The following is a 23,970-nucleotide window of genomic DNA, read 5'->3' as shown; positions in this document are numbered from 1 at the left end:
TGGCAGGGGGAGAGGAAGGGATGGGGGAATAAGCCCATATTAAAATAAATCTTGGATGAGAAGACTGGTTGCAGGTGGTCCAGGAACTCAAATTCAATATGGCTAGGCCAAAATTCAAACCTAAAAGTTAGACAGGCAGATGACAGATATGCTAAAGCCATATTAAGGAGTTTTACCATCAGTCAAAGATCACCTGGAAACCACTAACAATTTAGAGGTGGAGTGATATGATCAGGTATGTATCTAAAAGAACCCTCTGGGGCAGCATGAAAAATGACTGGATTGAGAAAACAAAGGCAGACACGTCTTCTGACTAGGCAACTGATGGCTGCACTTAGAATAGTAGTATCAGAAATGTGAGGAGGTAGACAGCTTAAAAGAACTTGGCAAAAATCTGTGAACTATGTACTGCTGGCATCTTACAAACAAACTCCATCTCAAAAGTGTCAAATAATTTCCCTAAATTAAGTAGTTCATAAGGTCTGATGGGAAGTCTATCTCATACAATGTCTCACACACTAAAACAACACAAGCAAAAAAATATCGAAAGTTACCTGTTTATGATGAACTAGCTGCTTTCTTATTTTTCTGGAATATAATCTATCAAGGCTACTGCTGCCTTTGGAAGACCGACTTATGTTCTGGGTGTGCAGATTATTGTTAATGAAACTCCACTGGTTACCTACAGAGCAATTAAAAGTTGTATTAATAATTATGATAAATGTGATTTTAAAGTACTCCTCATACCCAGAAAATATAAAATGATAAATGTGTCAATCACAAGAAAGCAGTTTTTGAAAAAAATTAAGGAAACCATCGTAAAGAAACTGCTAAGAACATGTGATCTTAGAAAAGTTAACCTAGACCCTAAATGACTTTAAGACCAGAGTCCTCTGTTCTTTCAATCTTTCCATTAAGGTAACAGTCTACTTTTTCCACAACTGTTTAAAATTAATCTTTGTACAATACCACTTTGATAAAGTCATTCAAATGTAACAACAACAAAATGCTCACTATTGCCTATTTCAAACTCTATGCTTTTATGCAGGTATCAAAAAAAAGGATACTTAATAATCCGATTTGATGACTGCGAAAATAAGACTGAATAGTTAAAAAACCATGCTGCATAGCTCTACTTCTCATTCTGGAATGTGTCCAGACTATTCCATACTGGTCATTCTGTTCACTTCAGGCTTAATCCCACTTGTTACCAATCCTCAATGATTTTTTTCATATCTGCTTAACCTAATGACAGCTTTTTCTGTTCTCTTATTATCCTTTTGTCAAGTCATTCAAATTCTTCAGGCCTTAAAAAAATGTCTTCCACCAATGTGTTTTCATAATACCTGAATGCTATGAATAAAACTAAGGCTTCACATACTATCTGTTATATTCCAACTTTACACGCAGTTGCATTTGTGTCTTACTTCGACAGTCTATAACTGAGAAGTGACCTATAGATATTAATATACAGCACAGTTTAAAAAAAAAAATCCTTGTGCATGAAAAGAATTCCCCGCCCTATTCTCAAACAATGTGTCATAAACAACCGATTTACATATAAAACATCTCAACGGCCCTTTAATAGTATAATTCTAATAATTTTTTAAAATTCCAAATTTTATGGAAATTCTTGTCTGTATTTACATATGATATGTAGCTGCTTCATAAAGTCTTGTTAACTTGGAAAACAAGAAGAAAATAATTTATCTTACACTTTGATTTTCTTTCATTTAAAAAATTTTCTGTACTTCAAGCTTATGGAGATTACAACTTCCAAAAATCTAGGTATTTCTGTATCTTGGCATAAATGTCATTTGCAGTTAATAGAAACATTTTATAACAGTAAATGGAATGACATACTAAATACCATAAAACTACAATAACCCTTCACAGACTTCCTTCTCATTAACTTCACTTATATATATGTTATTCCTGGTAAAGGTAACAAATATCTTACATAAATTACATATAGCTGGACTCTCCAGGCCAAAGTCAGTTCTGGAAAAATTGCATATTCATTCAAAATCCCCACCAGCAGATTATTATAAACGTCTGATACCTGTCATAAACCTCTCCCTGTCTTTACCATTCAAAGGTTTCTTTGCAGCTGCTGCTTCATCTTCCACAGTTGCCACATAATCCAGCAACCTGGACACGAGCATAACAACCCAACTGATCATGGGGATATCTAGTACTCCTGTACAGAAATGAAAGGGGGAGAAACAGTCATGTGACCCTAAGAATCCTAATGAAGTCTGATAAAATAATTATAAAATTAAGATATTTTATAACTCCAAAATACACCATATAATTATCAATACTAATATTTATTTATATTAAGCCTCAAAATTGAAACCTGCGGCCACAAATTGAATAACACATCGAATCTAATGGAAGATTTAACAAATCTTTCATGGTACAAAAACGGATTCATAAGTATAATTTGAAATCTAACAGGTAATAACTTACAGAAAACAAGGTATAAGAAACCATTCTTAGACTTAAAGGGGGCTGAAATTTTTTAAAAAGGCTCTCAATTTATAAGTCATATAGCTTTGCACTATGTTTCAGAGTTTTTATTCCAGTAACAATTTTCGTGCTCAAATGAAGCTCATTATCAATAAACAGAACGGCAATGCTGCCAAAAAACTTAAACATGAGAGCCGATTTTAATCATGATAGTATAAAAACAACATACACGATAATTTCCAAGTTCAAAATTCACATAAAGAAAAGGTACACATTGAAAAAGCAGTAACCACATGACAGCCAATCACATGAAGGCTGGTCATTCTAAAAAGTCTGTGTCACAAAAATATCAACAAAATGTGCAGCAAAACGAATATTAAAATAAATATTTCAGAGTAGATAGTTTATAAAAAACAGCATTTACAGGAATCTTATGTTTTTACTGAAGAACACTAATTCAAATAATACCTTCTGTCCTCCTATGCATGGGTAACTGTGGCTGAAGAGGTGACAGTAAGTTATCCAACAGATTAAGTAAGCTTTCTAATACTCCACTGTTACTAAGTGATCTCTGACCAATGCAGGAAAGTAACATGAAGACCCTAAAAAGAAAAAAAAAAAAGATACAAACACTGAGTATGAATCAATTTAACTGCTCATATTCAAAATAATTCACATTGTAATTTAAGAGAGTAATGATAGACTGGTTATTAGTAAGATTTATATCTGGAAGCACAATGTTAAAAATAGCTCTTTTTCAGCTATTTGCTTATATTTTCTAAGTTTATCCACAAGAAATCACGTAGAAACAACATTATCACAGACTCAAAAAAATACGTTTGACACATATAGCAATAGAATCTGATAGGAAATACTTGTAAACACAAATCAATAAACTCCACAGATTCAGTTAGGAAACTGAAGAATATGGTTCAGTTATATCATGTAGAATCTTCTTCAATATGCCCTTCACTGGGCATTGCTCAAACTCTGAAAAGACATGCTTAATTTTTCCACACTCAGTACCCACATACACAACATTTCCAATTTGAACACTGTGGGAATAAATCACTAATAACAAATTATTCCAGCATTTTCTGACCTACCTATCCTGTGGAAAGATGAGAAGCTGCTCGGAATTGTACAATTCCTGAAGAACATTAGAAAGAAACTGGCCCCACCATCTTTCACCACCACACAGCTGAACAAGTAGAAGACCAGTATGCAACCGTATCTTTGGGGTTCCACTGATGCACAGGTGTTTAAAAAGCTCTTCACAGGCCTGGGCATGGAACGTACTCTGCAAAACTGCAGGAACAGAGTGTCCTATTACAAGAAAGAAAACAGTAAAATTTCCTATTTAAGAGTATGCTGTAGGATCAAAATCAGCATTCCCAGATAGGCTTTCCTCCTTACCAGCAAAATCTGGTCTATTTATTTATTCCTTATATATAGAATTTTAATCGCTCAATATTTGGGGGGGAAATGGCAATTACATCAATTATACTTGGCACCCCACTCTAGTACTCTTGCCTGGAAAATCCCATGGGGGGAGAAGCCTGGTAGGCTGCAGTCCATGGGGTCGCTAAGTCCGGCACGACTGAGCGACTTCACTCTCACTTTTCACTTTCATGCATTGGAGAAGGAAATGGCAACCCACTCCAGTGTTCTTGCCTGGAGAATCCCAAGAACAGTGGAGCCTGGTGGGCTGCCGTCTATGGGGTCGCACAGAGTTGGACATGACTGAAGTGACTTAGCAGCAGCATACTTCTTCTATGTGGAGTTAGGTGAATCAGATAGCTGTGTGTGTGTGTGTGTGTGTGTGTGTATTTGGGTGCACACAGTCACAACCATATGTAATGATCAAAAATAGCTCCTGGCTAGAAACTGACAGTTCTGTTAGATTAGCAACTTATTAACAGCTTTCAGTGTTGAATTTTCAAATATTAATTATTATTTTGCCAGGTAACACAATGACGTAGAACATCAATAGCTGAAACTCAAGAAAAAATTAACCATAGACCTATTTAAGAAAAACAAATTAAAAAAAGGGAAAAAAATGAATCAACCTAAAAACACATTTCAAAAACATATCAGAAAGGATATCAAAATAAACAGTACCCAGTAAATATTAATACATTAAAACATACAAAATCGTATCAAATGTATTTCCGGCCTTTTTAAGTACTTAAGCTAAATACAAACCATTGGAAGAGTGAAGAAGGCTGAGCAAAGTGTCCAATAAATATCTGATGATGGTACGTAACTGCTCTGTGGAAGATGTCTGAATTAAATCTTTTGGGTCTGATGTTTCACTCAACATCTTCCTACTTGCACCAAGAGCTACTTTGAGCCTCTGCACTGCATTATGAGCCAAATTTAGTTGAAGCTGTAGCTGGATACAGTCCTGATAGGCAGAAAAAACTCGACTGTCCTCCTCGACTGCCTTGTCTGGCTTTCGCAAAAAGTACTGTGCGTTGTTAGCACTGTTGAGAGGAGGAAGATCAATACTTTGCAAAAGAGTTTCCAGTCGATGACAAGCTAAGTTATACCTATAAGCAAAAAATAAATGAACAAAATAATTCTTGCAATGTTTTCTTTAAAATACATATACGAATACACACTAAAAATTAAATCTCTAGAACAAGTTAACATACAACTATTAGAAAGAATGAATCAATTGGTAAATAGTAAAAAAAAAAAAAAAATTATTAAATCATATTAATGCATTAAACATTATAACACGCTAGTGTCCTCCTGCTTTTTGCCCTTCTCTATATACTTATGAAAAAGTATTTCTTGACCAAGTATATGCAAGACATTATATAAAATATACAGCTTCAATAAGATTAAAATATACACCAATTTTCTACTAACCTGCACTGTATATCCTCCTGTAGAGCAACCATCATTGCTAAATGCTGGTCAATTTCTGGTTGGTTTGCAGATTCTCCCTCTCCCCTCAGAGGATCATGCATTAATTTCAGTTCACTCTCCCAAGGCAAGATATAGGTATGACCATAGTAAAATCCTAATGGGATTTTAGCTCTGGCATTTGTACTTCCATAACGTCCAATGACAGTGATCTGAAATGAAAACTTATAAATATACATACCTATTCATCTACAACAATAAAAATCTGAATCATATATTAAAAAATAATTATAAAAAGATACATATTTTATTAAAGTACAGTTAATCTATAATATTGTGTTCATTTCTGCTGTACAGCAAACTGATTCACTTATACATACACATACACACTCTTTTTTATATACGTTTCCATTATGGTTTACCACAGAATATTGAGTATGGTTCCCTGTATTATAAGGATACTTTTAAATTATGTCTGAATATTTTCTCTAACTTTTCAGAAACAGAGAGAGTGTACCAATTCATCTTCTTGAAGTTCTTTACCTTCATGAATCTGCACACTGGAGGTGGTATCAAATCATGCAGAATTAGTGAATGGGTGCTAATGTCAGTTGCCACTACCAATCGCCTCCCATCGACCTCTTCTCCTAATGTCCAAATGTCAATTGACAAGGAGGCCAAGTCTCCACAAGTGGGAATCAATACATCTGTCAACAGTATTGGTCTGCCAAAATCCAAGGTCACAAATCTCCTTGCTCCTATAAGAGAGAGAGAGAGCAACAGCTGACATAAAAGACCGCAACAATTAACCACAAGATACACTCAGAAACAATTTGGAACATTTATCTTAAAATATAAAATCAACTTACTAAACTACAGACAATTAAGAAGTTAAAAATTCTCATTCAAAAATTGTCTAAAACTTCCATCTGTATTAAACTCCAAGATTTAAGTTAAAATATATATATAAGAATAAGTTACTGTGAAGGCAACCAACTGTACACATAAGCTTATTTTAAAACTTTAAAACCAAAAAAGGTAAATCAGCAAAAATAGAATATAGATGAACTCAATAAACTATTTATCTGTTCTTCTTTCAGTCATTTGGTCTTTTTTTTTCTTCTAATTTCACAGATAAATTATTAATGATGCCTAAATTTATTATTTGATTTTGGTTTTCTTAAGCCCTGTTTAACATCTTTTGGAGCTGCATCCTACATTGTGGTTGAGATGTAAAGGAAAAGTGTAAGGCTTAAATCACATGTAGTCATTGCTGCTGCTGCTGCTGCTAAGTCGCCTCAGTTGTGTCCGACTCTGTGCGACCCCACAGATGGCAGCCCAACAGGCTCTGCCATCCCTGGGATCCTCCAGGCAAGAATAGTGGAGTGGGTTGCCATTTCCTTCTCCAATGCATGAAAGTGAAAGTGAAAGTGAAATCGCTCAGTCGTGTCTGACTCTTAGCGACCCCATGGACTGCAGGCTCCTCCATCCATGGGATTTTCCAGGCCACAGTACTAGAGTGGGGTGCCATTGTCTTCTCTGCATGTAGTCATTACTACCACACTAAAAAAATCTCTTACTAAGGCCCTCCAATGGAGACAGATAAAGCTTCTCTCGAACAGTGCTTTCCTCCCATATTGACACATCACTGTCTTGTCAGCTCAGTACCAGATGATGCAGAAGGCTTACTATTAAGGGCCACACTGAAGAGGGAGCATGTCTTCTCTGTGTGAGCTCATATTAACGAAAGGCAACAATGAGCTGAGAGGAGAGCAGATTTGCATCTCACATACATTTCAGGAATAAGGTCAATTACTGAAACAGTAGGCAGAATCATTAATAAAAATCCTAATTATTTTTCTTCTTTATTGGCTTGGGGGCCAGATAGCAATCTTACTAGTTACACTATATGGTGAAGGAACCCAACTAAATTTAATAGGACTAGTAATATCTCCACAGAGCCGTTTTACGGAAAACCAGGGAGTTATCAGTAATTTTTCCTAAACAGCTAAGACTACTGAATGAAAAACATAATTCTCCCCTTTAGGGGGCTAACATGCCATCATCAACCCCATAGATAAAAAAACCAAATCATAGTTTAAACAACTGCTAACACTTCGTAAGACTGGACGCATAAGACTGGATGATAAATTTCAGTCTAAATGCCACAAACACTAATGTTGCTACCAATGAATGGTTAGTTGGGCAGAAAACACCATTAACATTTTTTTAAAAACTCTTCCAAAGAGGAAACAACCCACTGCAATAAAGCAAATATGGCTCAACTCTTCATATAGTGAAAACTAACACAGTACTCACTATCTTCACATTATTTACCCTGGCTGATTCATGTCAATGTATGGCAAAAACCACCACAATCCTGCAATTAGCCTAATTAGCCTCCAATTATAAAGAATAAATTAGTTAAAAAAAAAAAAAAAAACACACACAACAAGGATTTTGTTAAGTTCTGCTGCTGTTCAAGCCCAGAAATAACAGCTGGTAGGATAATAAGGGAAACATTTCCTACAGTGTATTAGTAAACATGCTCTAACGGAAAGTACCTATCCTGATCATAGGTCTCTAGCAATATAAGCATGGTAGAGGCCTAAGTAAAATCTTAGTTCTCCAGAGACCATGAAATGTTAATCCTACTTAGTTACTATCATTAGCAGTAACTCTGTCAGCTATTCTCAAAAAAATGGTTCCAAGATTAGAACCATGAGACTAATGCTAGCCTTAGAAATACCTCTTTAAGCATAATTTTTAGTGTAATTGTAACTGAGCAGCTACAATGGAGGCAGATATTTATGCCAACCATAGCCCAAGAGGTAAGATTTTTATACAGATCAAACCCACTGTTTGGACAGAATGAATGAAACTACTCAGCAGCACACTTGCATTCAACTTCATCAGTACAGAGCTTGAGTCTTAATGTAATGCATACTCTTGGTAAAAAAGCACTTTCCCAAGAGCAGGCGTGATTTATTTCCACAGGAAAATCAAACTACAAAATATTGTCTTCCAAGAACCAACAGACAAAGCAAAAAAATATATATTTTAAGAAAATAAAAGATTACCTGAATGCATTCGCTCTATAATAATGGACTGGTGAGGTGGAGGTTGAAGAAAATGTGAAGCATGAGAAATTGCAAGGGCTAGACCAGAACCAAGGGGATTCTAGAAAAGAAAAAAGTATAACTCTATATTGCTATCACTCTTGCTCTATAAAAACTAATAACCATAAAATGAAGTTAATAAGTCTCATTTCCTGATGTATATTCTGCAATATTTTATAAAATAATCTAATTTGCCTTCTAAAGTTAGCGTATACATAAAAATATTTTTAAATGTCTAAGCGAACACCTATTTAAAATATAGTAATTTACCATTCTGGACTTGTTGGAATTTTTGTTATGTGCAGCAAGATTGACTGTTGGGGGATCAATAACTGAGCCTGGGAAAAGCTGTGCAAGTTCGGCATTAATCACAACGGAAACTGCTTCATTGGGTGGGGTAAGTGGTGGAGTCATAAAAAGTGGTGTTGTTTTTGGAGTGGGTGGAATAACATCAGATGGATGAATGAAGAATCCAGGGGCTGCCACTGGGTTGGAAGGCACAGAGCTGTGAACAGGACCTGCTGCGGATGCTGCGGATGCTGCTGCAGCTGCTGCAGCTGTTGTCTGATGTAACTTGGCTTCCAGCTTTGCTTTCTGTAAAAGAAGTAAAAGCAACAAATATAGACTAACCCTGCCTACCTAATCTGTGGGGAACACTATATGGCATATGTTATGAAAATAAACATGATTAACTGGATCCTAGTGCAATAAATATGAAATTAAGTAAGAAAAACTGACTCAATATGAATGGGATACTTCTATGTTGCATATATATCTCCTTAAAAATCTAATATTAAAGTTCCTGAGTATTTCGGCAGTAGGACTTTCTCAAAGCAAAGGTGGAAAAGAAGAGCAATTAAACGTAAATAAGGAAACAAAATTCTTCTCAAAACAAAATATTAACAGGAAGCGGATTCTCATGTTGCCTAACCTGACACAATCTGTCACTAGGAATTGTATATAGTCCACAACAAAATCTCCAAAACATGCTATTATTACTAAATTTTAATTCACATTCATTTAGTGTCTTTAAATGTTTTAGGTTTTACAATCCATAAAAATAGTAACTGTTAACACTTACATTTGACCAAGAATATTTATAAATAAAGAATGGATTTTAAAGATTACAAAGAAAATATGAATTATATTCCCCAAGATATGTAATATAAAATGCAGTTATATAATTTTTAAAAATTTAAGTATATCATGAAGATGTTACCTCAATTTTTGCAGAAATTGGTTATCTCAGATCGGTCAACCTAATTTCCTTTATGAAAATAACAGTCATTTTTACAGTACTTTTTCAGCTTTTGAAGTTTAGAGACAGCATGAACAAAGAGCCAAATAGTCTCCAACCTGTTGCTGAAGCTTCAAAAGCTGCTGCTGTTTCTCTTGCAGCACCTGTAGCTGTTGCTCGGCTGAAGCCATTGCATGAGAGAGAGACTGCAAAGCTACCTGGGCTGCTGAACTCAGGGCTGTCGAAGCTTCCCCAACTGTCCCAGATGATAGTCCACCTACTGCAGGAGTAACCCCGAAGGAACTCACTGGCATTAAGACAAAGGGGGAAAAACAGGATAAAGAAAAGGCTCACAGAGAAACATGTACAAGAGCACACTACTTCGACACTAAACAACACTTAATTTTCATTTAAAACATAAAAATCTTGAGAGGAAATCTTAATGGTAAAACCAGATTGATAATAATAGTATTCAAGTATAAGGGATCCAAGAATGACTTCTTAATCAAAGAAAATTAGTATACTTTTAAGTTTAAAAATACTTTTAGCCTGAAGACATTTCATTTAATATGGCTAAAATGAAAATACAAAACAATAATCTTATACGGTTTGAGCATGAGAAATAAACTGATGTTTGCTTTACTAAGATTTCCTACAGAAACAACACCTTCTTCTCCCTCCCCTAAAAAGCTAAAAAAAAAAACCAAAAACCTTTCAATTATAAGAAAATCGTTTAAGAAGACTGATGACACCAATTTCCTCATTTTATAGCACAGCCTAATAAGAGAATCCGGCCCACATACAATATGTAAAGCAGTGTTTCCTCAGAACATGAACAGGAAGAGAAACATGTCCTATGCACAGATAAGTCTGGCACACACTGCTTACCCATGAATACTACCATTTTTAAAGATCTATAAAGTTATACAAGTTTAAAATATTTGTACTCCCCTTTTCAACATTATTCAAATATGTATTATAGAAGAACTTTTTTCCCATTAAATATTTAACAGTGTCCGTGTAAAACATTTTGAGAAAAGCTGAGATAAAAATTTAATTTCATAAACTCACACAATCTTCAACAAAAGAGGCAAGAACATACATGCAATGGAGAAAAGACAGTCTCTTCAGCAAGCTGTACTGGGAAAGCTGGACAGTCACATGTAAATCAATGAAATTAGAACACACCCTCACATCATACACAAAAATAAACTCAAAATGGCTTAAAGACTTAAATATAAGACATAACACCATAAAACTCCCATAAGAGAACATAGGCAAAATATTCTACAGATAAATAGATATAAATCACACCAATGTTTTCTTAGGTCAATCTCCCAAGGCAACAGAAATAAAAGCAAAAATCAACAAATGGGACCTAATCAAACTCACAGGCAGAGCAAAGAATACTATAAACAAAATAAAAAGACAACGTATGGATTGGGAGAAAATATTTGGGAAAATGCGACCAGCAAGGGCTTAATATCCAAAATATACAAACAGTTCATACAACCCAACAATAAAAAAGCAAACAGCCCAACTGAAAAATGGGCAGAAACCTAAATATAAGAAGACATACAGAGGGCCAATGGACACGTGAAAAGATGCTCAACACCACTAATTATTAAGAGAAGTGTAGAACAAAACTACAACAAGGCACTGCCTCACACTGGTCAGAATGGCCTAATTAAAAAGTCTACAAGCAACAAATGCTGGAGAGAGGGTGGACAAGAGGAAACCCACCTATGCTGTTGGTGGGAATGTAAGTTGATACAGCCACTACTGAAAACAATATGTAGGTTCCTTAAAAAACTAAAAATAGAATTTCCATATGATTCAGCAATCCGACTCCTGGGAATATAACCAGAGAAAGCTTTGACTCAAAAAAACATACACATACCCCAATGTTCACTGCTGCACAATTTATAATAGCCAAATCAAGGAAGCAATCTAAGTGCCCATCAAAAGATGAATAGATAAAGATGTGGTATACATATATAATGGGATACTACATGGCCATGAAAAAATATGAAACAATGCCATTTGCGGCAACATGGATGAACTTGGAAATTATTACATTAAGTGAAATAAGTCAGAATGAGAAAGACTCACTTATATGGAGGAAAGACAACTGCCACAATAATAGCAAATGTAGAAGTTGCCCTGTAGAGCTAAAACCTTAGTGGTAGAACTAGGATTAGAAACAAGGGCCATGTGAAATCAAATATAACATGAGGCACAATGCTAAGCAAGGAACTTAACTCACTTAAACTTTGCAATGGCCCATGAGTACGTAATATTGTTACCCTATTTCACAGGTAATGTATCTAAAACTGAGGGAGAGACACAGAAAAAATTAACACAACATTTTAAATCCACAATATCCCAATAAATATAAATAAGTAAAACTGAGGGAAGTAATTTGCTCATAAATATTTGAAAAGTAGGACGGGGGAGGTAATCTAACAGCATATCTTGACATTTAACAATGAATATGCTATGCCAGAATTCAAATAAATTATTTTTTTAAACTAAGTTATAATCACAAGATAGAAATAACAACAAAACTGTGCATAGCCTCTTAGAATAAAAAATGTCCTCTATTAAAAAAAAAAAAGGTCACTACACTGAAGCCATCCAATACCTCATATACCACGCACAAATTCAACTATATGAGTTTGGTCAACGAAAACGCAGTCATATCTCATATAAGCTGTGTGCCCCAAAATAAAATCTACTTGCTCCACCAACTGTTCCACCAAAGCAACAGAAGTTCACTCCAACTCTAGAGGGAAAATTATTAGACTTACTGAAGCATTTATGTTGGCCTTGTACTTTGGGGATAATTTAAATGACTTTCAATATTAACCATGTATACTTTAGCCTTCTACTGACTTTAAAATCTAATGCCCAAATAATATTCAAAGGAAAATGAGGTAAATCACGAGAAACACATAAAAGACAAACAATCCAAGAAAATGTCATTCTGCTACTACAAGAGCAAAGAAAAAAATAAAGAGAAATGAAAATGAAATTGTGAGATAAATCCAAATGAATACTGAACACAAAAATTATAACAATAACCATGAGAATTAAAATAATATAAAATTAAGGTATGAAGTCATATTGCCATATAACTCAGAAAAGTGATTAAATAATGTTCAACATATTTGCACCATTTGGGAAAAAAAGTAACTGGATTTCTGGATATCAAGGATACATGTATATTATGCTCTCTGGGATAACTGCTAAAAATAATAAAAAGAAGAAAAATAGCTCAGTAAAAATAGAATCACCAATAAAATGGAAACAGGGAAAAAAAGAAACATCTAATAGGCAAGATGAGAAATCTAAAAGAATACATAAAATACATGGCAGATTTGAATACAAATATATTAGTAATTATATTAAATGTAAATAAGCTAAATACTCTAATTGAAAGAATGGGACAAAAAAGGTTAAGTACATTCTGCTTATAAAAGGCGTATCTAAAATAAAGAGATTCTGAAAAGTAAAAGTAAAAATATATACCATACAAATAGTAACCTAAAGAAAGCTGATGACCAGTAGAGAAATATCAAAAGAAGTAATTTTAGGAAAATCAATGCTACAGAGAGATAATACCTAACAATAAAAGATTCAATTCATAAGAAAGATACAACCATTCTAAATTTGTATGGCAGCTTCAAAATGCATAAAAGAAAAACTGCTGAAACCAAAAACAGACAAATCCAAAAAGTATAATGACAAGAAATTAACATGCTGATCTTATTAACTCCAAAAAAAAAAAGAAACATAAAATAATCAATAAAGAGATAATCTGAAGAACACAATTAGCAAACTGTATATCCAAGTGGATATACAGAGAGTACACTTCACCAAGCACAGACTAAACATTACGGGTGAATTTAACAATCATAACATGGAATTTCAACGGCTGACCAAAATATACATAAATGCAATTCTATACCACACAGACCTTACTCAACCAGTGTTTAGGAACATGTAGCTAAGAAGTTATGAAAGTTAGTTGCTCAGTTGTGTCCCACTCTGCAACCAACCAGGCTCTTCAGAACATGGGATTTCTCAGACAAGAACACTGGAGTGGGCTGTCATTCCCTTCTCCAGGGTATCTTCCTGACTCAGGGATCGAACCCAGGTCTCCAGCACGGCAAGGCAGATTCTTTACTGTCTGAGCCACCAAGGAAGCTGAGCTAAGAGGTTATACAAAAAACAAATAAAAAGCTAGAAATGATTACTCTAAAAAAGTTAGGACAATGTTTACCTTCTTTAAAGAGTGAGGGAAAAATAAATTGAAGTGGGCATAAAGAAATCTGTTTACAGAGTACTAGAAATGTTGTTTCTTGACCTGGTAGTCATACGGGCAGTTTGTGTTGTGATAAATTGCTTCCCTATACGATTGTTCGGAGAAGGTGATGGCACCCCACTCCAGTACTCTTGCCTGGAAAATCCCATGGATGGAGGAGCCTGGTCGGCTGCAGTCCATGGGGTCGCAAAGAGTCGGACACGACTGAGCGACTTCACTTTCACTTTTCACTTTCACACATTGGAGAAGGAAATGGCAACCCACTCCAGTGTTCTTGCCTGGAGAATCCCAGGGATGCGGGAGCCTGTTGGGCTGCCGTCTATGGAGTCATACAGAGTCGGACACGACTGAAGCGACTTAGCAGCTTAGCAGCAGCATAAAATTGTTTACTGCACTTTTCTGTATGAGTATTATATTTCACAATTAACATGTTTCAAAATAAAAGGAGACAGAAGTTGAAAGACTACACTCATCTTCTAGCACCTTATGATCACAACTCAGGACTTTGTCTTAAAATTTAATAAAATCCCTCTGCTGGCAACAGTTTTGATCTGAGTGCAATACAAAGTTGAATTCTTATAAAAGCCTAGACTACTTTTGGAACCACAAGAAACTGGTCCTATTATTTGTTTTGCAAAAGAAATGGGTAGGAATGTGAAGGAATAATTTTTTCAAATCACATCTTTTGTTTTAAAATATTACTGAATATTTTAAATATTCTGTTTTAAAATATTATCTGAAAATATTACTTATCCAAATACATCAATTTTCTTAAAATAAAAAAATTAATTTCATGACAGTTTCAAAGAAAAAAGCCTGATTTAAAAAACTAAAGAGTTCTCAGACTCCCTGGTGGTCCTATGGTCAAGATTCTGTGCTTACACTGTGGAGGGCATGGGTTTGATCCCTGGTCTGGGAACTAAGATTCTGCAGCCAATCAATCAATAAATCAATAAATAAAACAAAACTAAATAATTTTCTGGAAGTTTATTTTCTTGTTATGGCATGTTTCCATACCACACTAAATGTGTAAGTTTCTATAAAATGACTGTAATAGTCCAAGAAAACAAACGTAAGTAGATAATGACCCTTCTGGCATCTCCACGTAAAAGAAATATAAAATTTTATTTTAAAATGAAAACACTCAGCTAGATAAGTCATGAATTTCACTTAGTGGTTACTTCCACAATTGCAAGAAATATGATTCTGAATAAAAAGGCACTCAAACAACTGTTAAGCTCCCTTTAAAACATGCTGCCATTCTGGACCCAAGTGCAAGATTAAATTTTTCATGACTTTCATGACTTCTCAAGCAACTATTTTTACTTTCTGAAGAAACAAAGACACTCACAAAAAAAACACAAACAGTAGAATTCATTCAAGACCATATTCAAAAACACATCTGTGACTATAATACAAATATAAAACATATTCCAATATTTTAATTACAAAAACTTCAATTATTTGTGCCCAGACAGAACTACGTGTGAATAAACACATATCTTACAACATAAAGAAAAAAAAAAAGGAAAAAAGATGTACAAAATAAACAAGTTGTCATCAATCATTCATTTAAAGCATCACCACCACCATAGATTCAAACACACAAATAACAGGTTCATGTATCCAAAGTTGTTTTAAACTAGGTGAAAAAATAGTTTTCCCTCTTCACTCATCTCAAACTTCTCAAAGACACTAACAAATATACTTTTAACTTTAAGTGCAAGAAATAACAGCATGATGTGAACACTGCACACAAGCCTGGCCGACAGTTGATGACTACTTCAGATGGATAATGAAAGAAAAAGTTTATTGTACTCTTCCCTTTACTTTTATCATGTGTGATATTTTCCAAATTGAAATGTTTCTAAAATTCCACACACATAAAAGCAAAAAGATTTAACATAGGGTTCTAGAAGGTAGGGGAAACAACCCATGAATAGACTTAGAAAAGATCTGAAACTACTTATGATTTTTCCTCACAATCTCCCTCCAACCAATAAGTTTCTACTTCACACAACAGTAAAGGCGTTTTACAGGTAATATAAACGGATATGTAAACACTTATATATCACTTTATTGCAACATAAAATATGTAATAAAAACTGTGTATAAGAGAAGGTACATACCAGTAAACGTACTTGCATCATCCCTCTCTATTCTTGTTCCATCACTAGTTGACACACAAGAAAAGTGCAGAGGCTCAACTTCTAGAAGTCCAGTGAGAGATGTGAAACTACCTTCAGCAGCGGTGCCACTACTAACCTTTCCATTTCCTAATACAAAGGAGAGACAAGTTTGATAAAGGGTGAATTAATCTTAACAAGGCAACAGTCATAGTGAGAATTATAGCCACCACTTCAATTTTAACTACAAAGATGTATAAATGCACAAACCTTACACAGGGCTTCAACAATGGACATGGTATTAAGAAAACTCACAAACAGGAGGTACTACTAGTCTCTGTACTACAGAAGCAGAGTTGTACAGAAGCAACCACAAACCAGAGGCATACACATTAACAAGAAACTAGAACAAGTGATTTAGATTTTAAACGAGGAACAGAAAACAAAAGAAAAATAAATATTTTAAATGAGGAAAAAATAAGAGAGCTACTTAGATTTAATGCAAAATAATCAGAATATATCCTATGATATCAAGTATATAAATGACACTAAATTAAAACTAAAAAAATACTCTTAAGATATTAGCAAGATTATATTCTAGAATGAGATATACTGCTTTATAATCATAAAAATAAGTTAGCACATGTAGCAGTAAGAAAAAAAATCAAATGGTCACATCTATGCAAACCATAAAATGACAGAAGACTGGATGGAAGAACACAAAAGAATTAAGAGTGTATATGGTACCAGGGGAGGAAAAGTGTCATTTAGTACTTGTCAAATTTTCTAAAATCAGAGCAATACTTTTAAATAGAATTCTTTATCAGACAAAGTAAAACAGAAGGAGAAGATGGAAAGAATGGAGACACAGAAAAAAACCTGAAGGAATAAATTAAACGCCAAGACTAAACTATCAAAACCTTATTCTCCAACATCCATTTGTGCCCAGCCCAGGACCTGATACATGTATTAAAAAACAGTAATAACAATTTACTGAGCACTTATTCAGTAGAAGACATTGCAGATACAAGAGAAAAATGACAGGTCCCAGTTTTCATGAAATGCATATTCTATTCAAAGTTACCAGATATGAAAAAATAATTATGCAACTGAACCTTAAAAAAAAAAAGTGCTGTACTTTACTTAGGAGAAGTTCACAGGACAAATAAGTCAAGGGGAAATCAATCTAAGTGAATAGGCAATAAAATACTTCCATGATGAGGTGAAGAGATTCATGTGAAGAATAAAAGATTTTTACAGATCTACTCCAATGAGGCAGAGGAACCCAGGCAGAAGAAATGACACGAGTAAAATCTCTTCAGTAGAAAAGGACCATGGCACTTTAGAGGAAATGAAAGAAAAATGTGCCTACTGGAACATTTCTCGATCCTAAAATCTCTCTACACATCTTTAAAATAATTAAAAGAACTCAAAAATTGAGCTTTCCTTTATATTGTTTGTATATATAGATTTATAAAAGTAGAGATTTTAAGAAGAGAATATATTAAACATTAATTCACATAATAGTAATAAATAATGATTAGATATAAAATCTTTCATTTTTGATGAAAAAAATCACTGTCTTCTAAAACAAAAATAACTTAAATGAGAAGGGTAGCAAAGTCTTACATTTTTGCAAATCTCTTTAATATGTGGCTTATCAAAGGAAGCTGGATTTGCCTATCTGGATCCAATCTACGACAGTATGATGCTTTGGCAGAAATATATGAAAAAAAAACTTGACAAAGAATATATGTAGTTAGAAAAGAAAGGAATATTTTAATAAAGTATTAAATATTCAAAAATTTGAAAAGTGCCAGTTTAGGATTAATTGCAATATAGTATCTGAAATCTTGAAAAAGACCTTCTCAAACTCTGCTACAGTAAGATTAGTTGGTCTACCTTATTCTTTTAAGGAATCTTCTGTCCAAGTATGATGATGACTCACCACGCATCAATCATTTGGAAAATACTGGTTCATTACTATATACAGATCTTCTAAAAGTTAATACACTTCCTTATATAATATCAGAAAATGATACTAACTAATAGCATAGCCCATCAGAAAAGTCATTATGTATTGAGAAGCTGTCAAGCTCTCTTTGGAGGACAAAAGTTTTCCAAAATTCTAATCTTTGCTTAAAAGTTCTACTTCTAACATTGACAACAAATAACTATCAACTGGATGGATACTGACACGCTTTTTAAATTCATTTTTGAGAAAATACCTGCCAAATAATCCAATCTGAATGAACACATTTTGTTTCTCATTCTTGCAAATAAAAATGGCATGCCATGAAATAAGCAACAAAAGTTTATAGCTGTAACAACTACACAAGTTCATTTTCTTGAAACAACCATGGTTCTTCAGTATGCAGCAGAAGTGTTTCATGCACACTTCCCATTTCAAAACAGAATATTTAAAAGATGTGTACTCCTGAGTTCAAAACTGAATAAAATTAGTGATTTTAACTATTTCATCAAAGATATTTCTAAGTAAAACCATCATGCTTCTGACTCTTAAGTGTATGGGGAAGATCATCGTGCTTTCAAACAATCAGTACAAAAGTCTATGCAGTGAAAAGGGCAGATAGGAAAACAGTAGATCCACGGACTCCCTGAAAGGATTCAGGGACCCTGAAAGAGCCTATGGACAACACTTTGAGAATCACAGGACCACAAAAAGAAAACTAACAGGGGAAGGGAAAAAGTCAGATCATACTAGATCATCTATGCTATATTACAGACTTTGGATGGTACAATCTTGGGAAGACATGAAAAATATCTTAAGAAGAAAGAGTAATCAGATCAGGTTTACATTAAAAAATGACTGCAATCATTGCACTGTAAAGTATGAACAGAAGTTTGAGCCAAGAACAGATGCAGAATAACCATTTGAAAGTTATTTTTTAGTCCAGGTTCAAGACGACTGTGACCTGGACAATAATCTTGTGATTGTGAGAGGTAAGAGAATGGGCAAATTGTAAATACAGGTTGGTGGAAAAATAGATAGGATCAGATGGTAGCCCCGATGTGGAGGATGAGAGAGAGAGGATACAGTTCACATTTCTGTTTTGTGCCACAGATGCCATTAACTGAAAAAGGAAATGCTGCAGAAGGTCTGATGGTGAAGAATAAAAAACTGAGACATTCATATGGAGATGAATAGTCATTTTACAATGAATATGGCTGCTCTTGTGTATTTAACCAACCCCCTGGCTTGGCCTGAGCTTTATGGTCTTCTCTTTACAGTTTCTCTGTAACAAATTTCATTCTATCCTAAAGTGTACAGGAAGCATCTATAGGTCTAATTCTAACCCCTCCTCTGAGGTCTACTCATAATTTGACATGTCACTTAGACACACACTGGCATGAGGTAATCAGAGCCTAAGTCATCAAACAGAATAATTCATTAAAAAGCAAGAAGACCAGATGTATAATATAATCTCTTTCATTAAAAATGCTCATAAACACATGTAGCAAACAAGTCTAAATAGCTAAACATTCTGTTAACAATGGTAACCTAAGAGAATAGAGAGGTTAAAGTTGAGATATTTTGCATTTTATTTCTGTATTTTATTTTTCTCTTTTGCTTTTTTCACAATTCATAACTAAATTTAAACAAAACTGAGACTAACCCCCCAACTTACTTATATTTAACATGGTAATTATCATGTTTACAAGTAAATTTTTTAACATTTTGGTTTACTAGTAACACTTGTAATAAGTTCAGTAAGATGGAAGAAAACAAAAAATAAAGTGATCATTGTTCTAACAATAACAGAAAAACACCAAATTTTAGCATCTGAAGAGATTATACAAATAGTGTTATATATTCAGTCCTAAACGCATATTCTTTAGATGTGCATCCAAGAATACATGTAACACTGTGTACCAAGTTTACCTCAGAACAGTATGATAGAAAATGCAGAAAATTATTTTTTCTTTCTGCATCTTTGCTTACTAAAAAAGCATATATTAATTTTATTTTCTTTAATATGAAATAGTATGTTCTTTGATTTTATAGACAGCAAAGGCACACCAAATAAAATTGGAAAGACTACAGCAAATAAGCAAATTTTAGTCTATTAACATTAAAGTCATACTAACGTAATGAAACACACACACACACAAAAAAACCAAAAAACCCAAGTTTGCAACCCTGTGAAAAAGAACATCAATATTTTTTGATGGGAGAGTTGAGAAACAAAGCAAATAGTTTAATCATTCACAGACACAAAAGTTAAGTTCCAGAAACTTTTAGTTCCCAAAGACAGAATGGAATAACTACAATCTATTAAAAATCGATGGTATCTTAAACCCAAGATAAAAAATTCAGAAATTCCTTTAATCAAACATTTTACTACCTGAAAGGACATCTGACAAATCAATTTCATCAGACTGGACACCAATGCTGCTGTTGTACACATTTTTACAAGAAGAGCCACTCATCTCCAAATCAAAGAGGACTGGATCAAATGGTGAACTATACAATCCGTATCTGAAAGATAAAACAAGGTCCTAGCGATTTTCCTGTCAGTCATCTAATTAATAAATTATCTATTTACGTAGCTTTAGGACTTCCCTGGTGGCTCAGACGGTAGAGCGTCTGCCTACAATGCAGGAGACCCGGGTTCAGTCCCTGGGTCAGGAAGACCTCCTGGAGAAGGAAATGGCAAGCCACTCCAGTATTCCTGCCCGGAAAATTCCATGGAGGGAGGAGCCTGGTAGGCTACAGTCCATGGGGTCGGAAAGAGTCAGACACGACTGAGCAACTTCACTTCAAAAGCAGTTTTTACACAGGGCAGAAGGAGACACTAACCACATTTAACTCAAATTCACTGAACTGTGTTCCCTGCAAACCTATGCTCCAAAACATATAGTTCAGAGACTCAATAAATGTGATTTCAATTAAGCTGGTAACTAATGAACCAAGACTGAACCTTCATCAGTAGACTGAATCAAAAAAAGAGGCTTTCAAGCACCCTTCCCTTGCCTGAATCATGACATTGACTCAGCAGAAGATATAAAGTTTTCAGTAACATTTCATCAAAATCAAGATTTCTAATCAATAAAGATGATTATAAAAGTGACTGCTTTAAATAATAGAACACACTACTTCAAAATAACTCAAATCTAACCTTTAGATATTTCTTATTTCATTATGTTTAAGTTTTAGAAAATCAAATGGCACATAAAGAATACTAGTTAAGGGCAATACATGATTTACACAATTTCACCTTACAAAGTTTTAACAACGAAGAATCAAAGTACCTTAAGTGTTTTTTCCCACTAGCAAGAAACACCACTTATAAAGAATTTTAATATAGTTAGCCTTCCAACTATCATCTCCAGGACTTCCAAAGTTGTTAAAGGGAATTAGTCTCAGAGAAAATAGAGGGAAAGAAAACCTTAAGCAAATATATATCATAACAATTCTGTGCAAAGGTAGTACCATATCCAGAAAGGCCCATCATTAGTCATTTCAAAAGTTAAATACCTTGTCTGAAGCAAAGCCTCCATTGGTGTTAACCTGTCCTGTAACTGCCTGGACACAGCAGTAAGCAGAGAGGCACAGGCAGTGCTGCACCCAGCCAGATCGTCGTCTTTAACATAATTCAGCAAGACAAAATACCAATAGACAGAACCTGAAAGCAACAACAACAAATCAAGATTTCTTTTCCTCATTTCTCCTTCACAAAGAAAACTTCAGATTTCACATTTATGAGTCTGTCCTCTTTTCCTAGAACGATTTTCTGGAAAGAAAATCTGTAAGGGCAAATTACAAAGAAGGACTAACTCCCTGGAGGACTCTAAGAGGATGCTGACAAAGAATCGCATTATATTTTTGAGAAGTGTACAAAGTCAACCTAGTCATTTAGGTTTTCAACAAAGTGAGATGATTCTAAGGGACATTTTAGAATAGCCAGAAAAGTGGACATGTCAGACCCTTCAAACAATCTTTCCTAAAATACTCTTTCTCTGTGCTAAAAATTTCAAAAACAATAGATGGCAATGAACTACAAATAACATACTTTAGCAAGTGAATGAAGTGTAGTCATTCTATATTGCCAATTAGATATAGACCAAAGGTGATCTTAAAAGGTGTTCACGATGATGTATTTTAACTCTTTTATAAAACTTGAGATATCTGAGTACTAAGTACACCCCGTAATTTAAGCACCCAACCTCTAATGGTATCTTCAAGAAACTGTTTTAAACACCAGAAACTATCACAGTGAGCAATGAAGTCCAAAACATTCTACTCTATGTAACAAGAGTTTATAGTTTTAGTCAATATATGTTCAAGGTAAATATAAAGGGATTCTTTGTCTAAATTAAGATACGGATAAAATAACCATCTATCAGGCTTCCCAGGTGGCACAGCGGTAAAGTATTCACCTGCCAATGCACGAGACACAAGAGACGCGGGTTCAATTTCTCAGCTGGGAAGATCCCCTGGAGTAGGAAATGGCAACCCACCCCAGTATTCTTGCCTGGAAAATGCCATGGACAGAGGAGCCTGGCAGGCTAGAGTCCGTGGGGTCACAAAGTGACCATGGGGACCCAAATGAGCGGCAGCAACAACCATTTATCAACTAACTTTAAGCAAGCTTTTTTTCTGGTACACCACAAACGTCAAATTCTTGTGGAATATGAGATAACTTTTTGAATGGATTGGTTATTTATGAAATAAAAGACTGTGAGGAATGTCTTCCAAAAAAATAAATAAATAAATAATAACACTAGGTAAAGGGCAAAGCAGTAGCCCTTCATAGTAAATTCCTACCTGATAACTACATTCATTCTTGAATGGCATTTCCAGAGTTTTTAGGTGCTGTAAAAAAAAAAAAACTCACTGGTCCCTTTCAGAAAATTCCAATTTGCCACAGACCCTACCATTCATACACAATATGTGTATGGACCATTTAACTAATTTATGACATCTCTCTGGTACTTACAGATGTTTTAGTTTGTAACACCTGATCTACCATCACTAAACAACCAAACAACTCAATTATTTTAAGGAACTCCACAAAATGTATGAATTGAGATGACCTGATTATTTACTTAAATCTCCCACTAACTTTTTCCTAAAAACAGTATCAAAAAGAGTACTGCCTATCCAATCACTATTTAAAACCCCTTAAAAAACAGACAGGCTACAGAGAAAAAGAAGACTAATTGAGAAAAAACAAAAGTTACTAAACAATCTTAAACATACTGTGAGATAATTCCTAAAGTTAGAGTTATTTATGACTGAACAAGTTTCACATACCACCAGTTGCTGCTGCGGGTAAAAACGACATATTATCAAGTAAGGCCTTCAACAGAACAGATCCAAATCCAGGTTGACATGGGTCACACTTGCCATTACTGAAAAAAATTTCAAAAGAAAAATTTTAAATACATTACTCAAGGTAATTAATTCTAAACATGGTGTATTACTCTTAATCTTTAAATGTGTTCATACAGACTGAAAAAACCTGCCTCAAAGCCCTGTAAACATGCAGAAAGACAGTAGAGGCTGACTATACTAAGGGTCTTTATAACTGTTTTCTTATGCAATAAACCACTCTTTTTTTTTTTTTTAAACCCAAAAGAGTTAAAAAGCTGGTACAGTGAATACAGACTATTAATTTTAAACATTTCCTAGATAGTTTCAGGGTTTAGAGAAAGTGATCTGCACAATGCTACAAATAAGTCTGGGCAAACTGACATAACTGGTAATAAAGGCTTCAGGTGAAGAATCCAAAGACAATTAGGGACAGTGGGAGTGAAAGTGAGGGAAGAGCTCCCCTCACCAAACTCCCC

General features: G+C 34.4%; 1 protein-coding gene across 8 annotated transcripts in view; it reads right to left on the bottom strand.

Moving 5' to 3' along the window:
- The window catches only part of BIRC6 (baculoviral IAP repeat containing 6), a 212,807-nt gene that overhangs the window by 113,958 nt on the left and 74,879 nt on the right, over positions 1-23,970 (bottom strand). For 4 of the 8 annotated variants that reach the window (XR_008700176.1, XM_055539753.1, XM_055539756.1 and 1 more), the window contains 14 exons: positions 23,435-23,532; positions 21,656-21,803; positions 20,523-20,656; positions 16,159-16,305; positions 9,822-10,009; positions 8,736-9,059; positions 8,427-8,526; positions 5,890-6,104; positions 5,350-5,558; positions 4,678-5,024; positions 3,579-3,798; positions 2,941-3,074; positions 2,063-2,200; positions 555-682 (listed from right to left, as the gene is read on the bottom strand). Coding sequence is in view for 7 of the 8 variants with exons in the window: in XM_055539753.1 (XP_055395728.1) it covers positions 555-682; positions 2,063-2,200; positions 2,941-3,074; positions 3,579-3,798; positions 4,678-5,024; positions 5,350-5,558; positions 5,890-6,104; positions 8,427-8,526; positions 8,736-9,059; positions 9,822-10,009; positions 16,159-16,305; positions 20,523-20,656; positions 21,656-21,803; positions 23,435-23,532 (2,530 nt within the window). In the remaining variant the exon portion in view is untranslated. The remainder of the gene's footprint in view (positions 1-554; positions 683-2,062; positions 2,201-2,940; positions 3,075-3,578; positions 3,799-4,677; positions 5,025-5,349; positions 5,559-5,889; positions 6,105-8,426; positions 8,527-8,735; positions 9,060-9,821; positions 10,010-16,158; positions 16,306-20,522; positions 20,657-21,655; positions 21,804-23,434; positions 23,533-23,970) is intronic. The other 4 variants (XM_055539755.1, XM_055539757.1, XM_055539754.1 and 1 more) reach the window with 3 other exon arrangements.

The sequence above is a fragment of the Bubalus kerabau genome, chromosome 11, assembly GCF_029407905.1.
Source record: "Bubalus kerabau isolate K-KA32 ecotype Philippines breed swamp buffalo chromosome 11, PCC_UOA_SB_1v2, whole genome shotgun sequence".
Lineage (NCBI taxonomy): Eukaryota > Metazoa > Chordata > Mammalia > Artiodactyla > Bovidae > Bubalus > Bubalus kerabau.
Note: the sequence above shows the minus strand (reverse complement) of the source record. Positions and strands in the feature narration are given on the sequence as shown.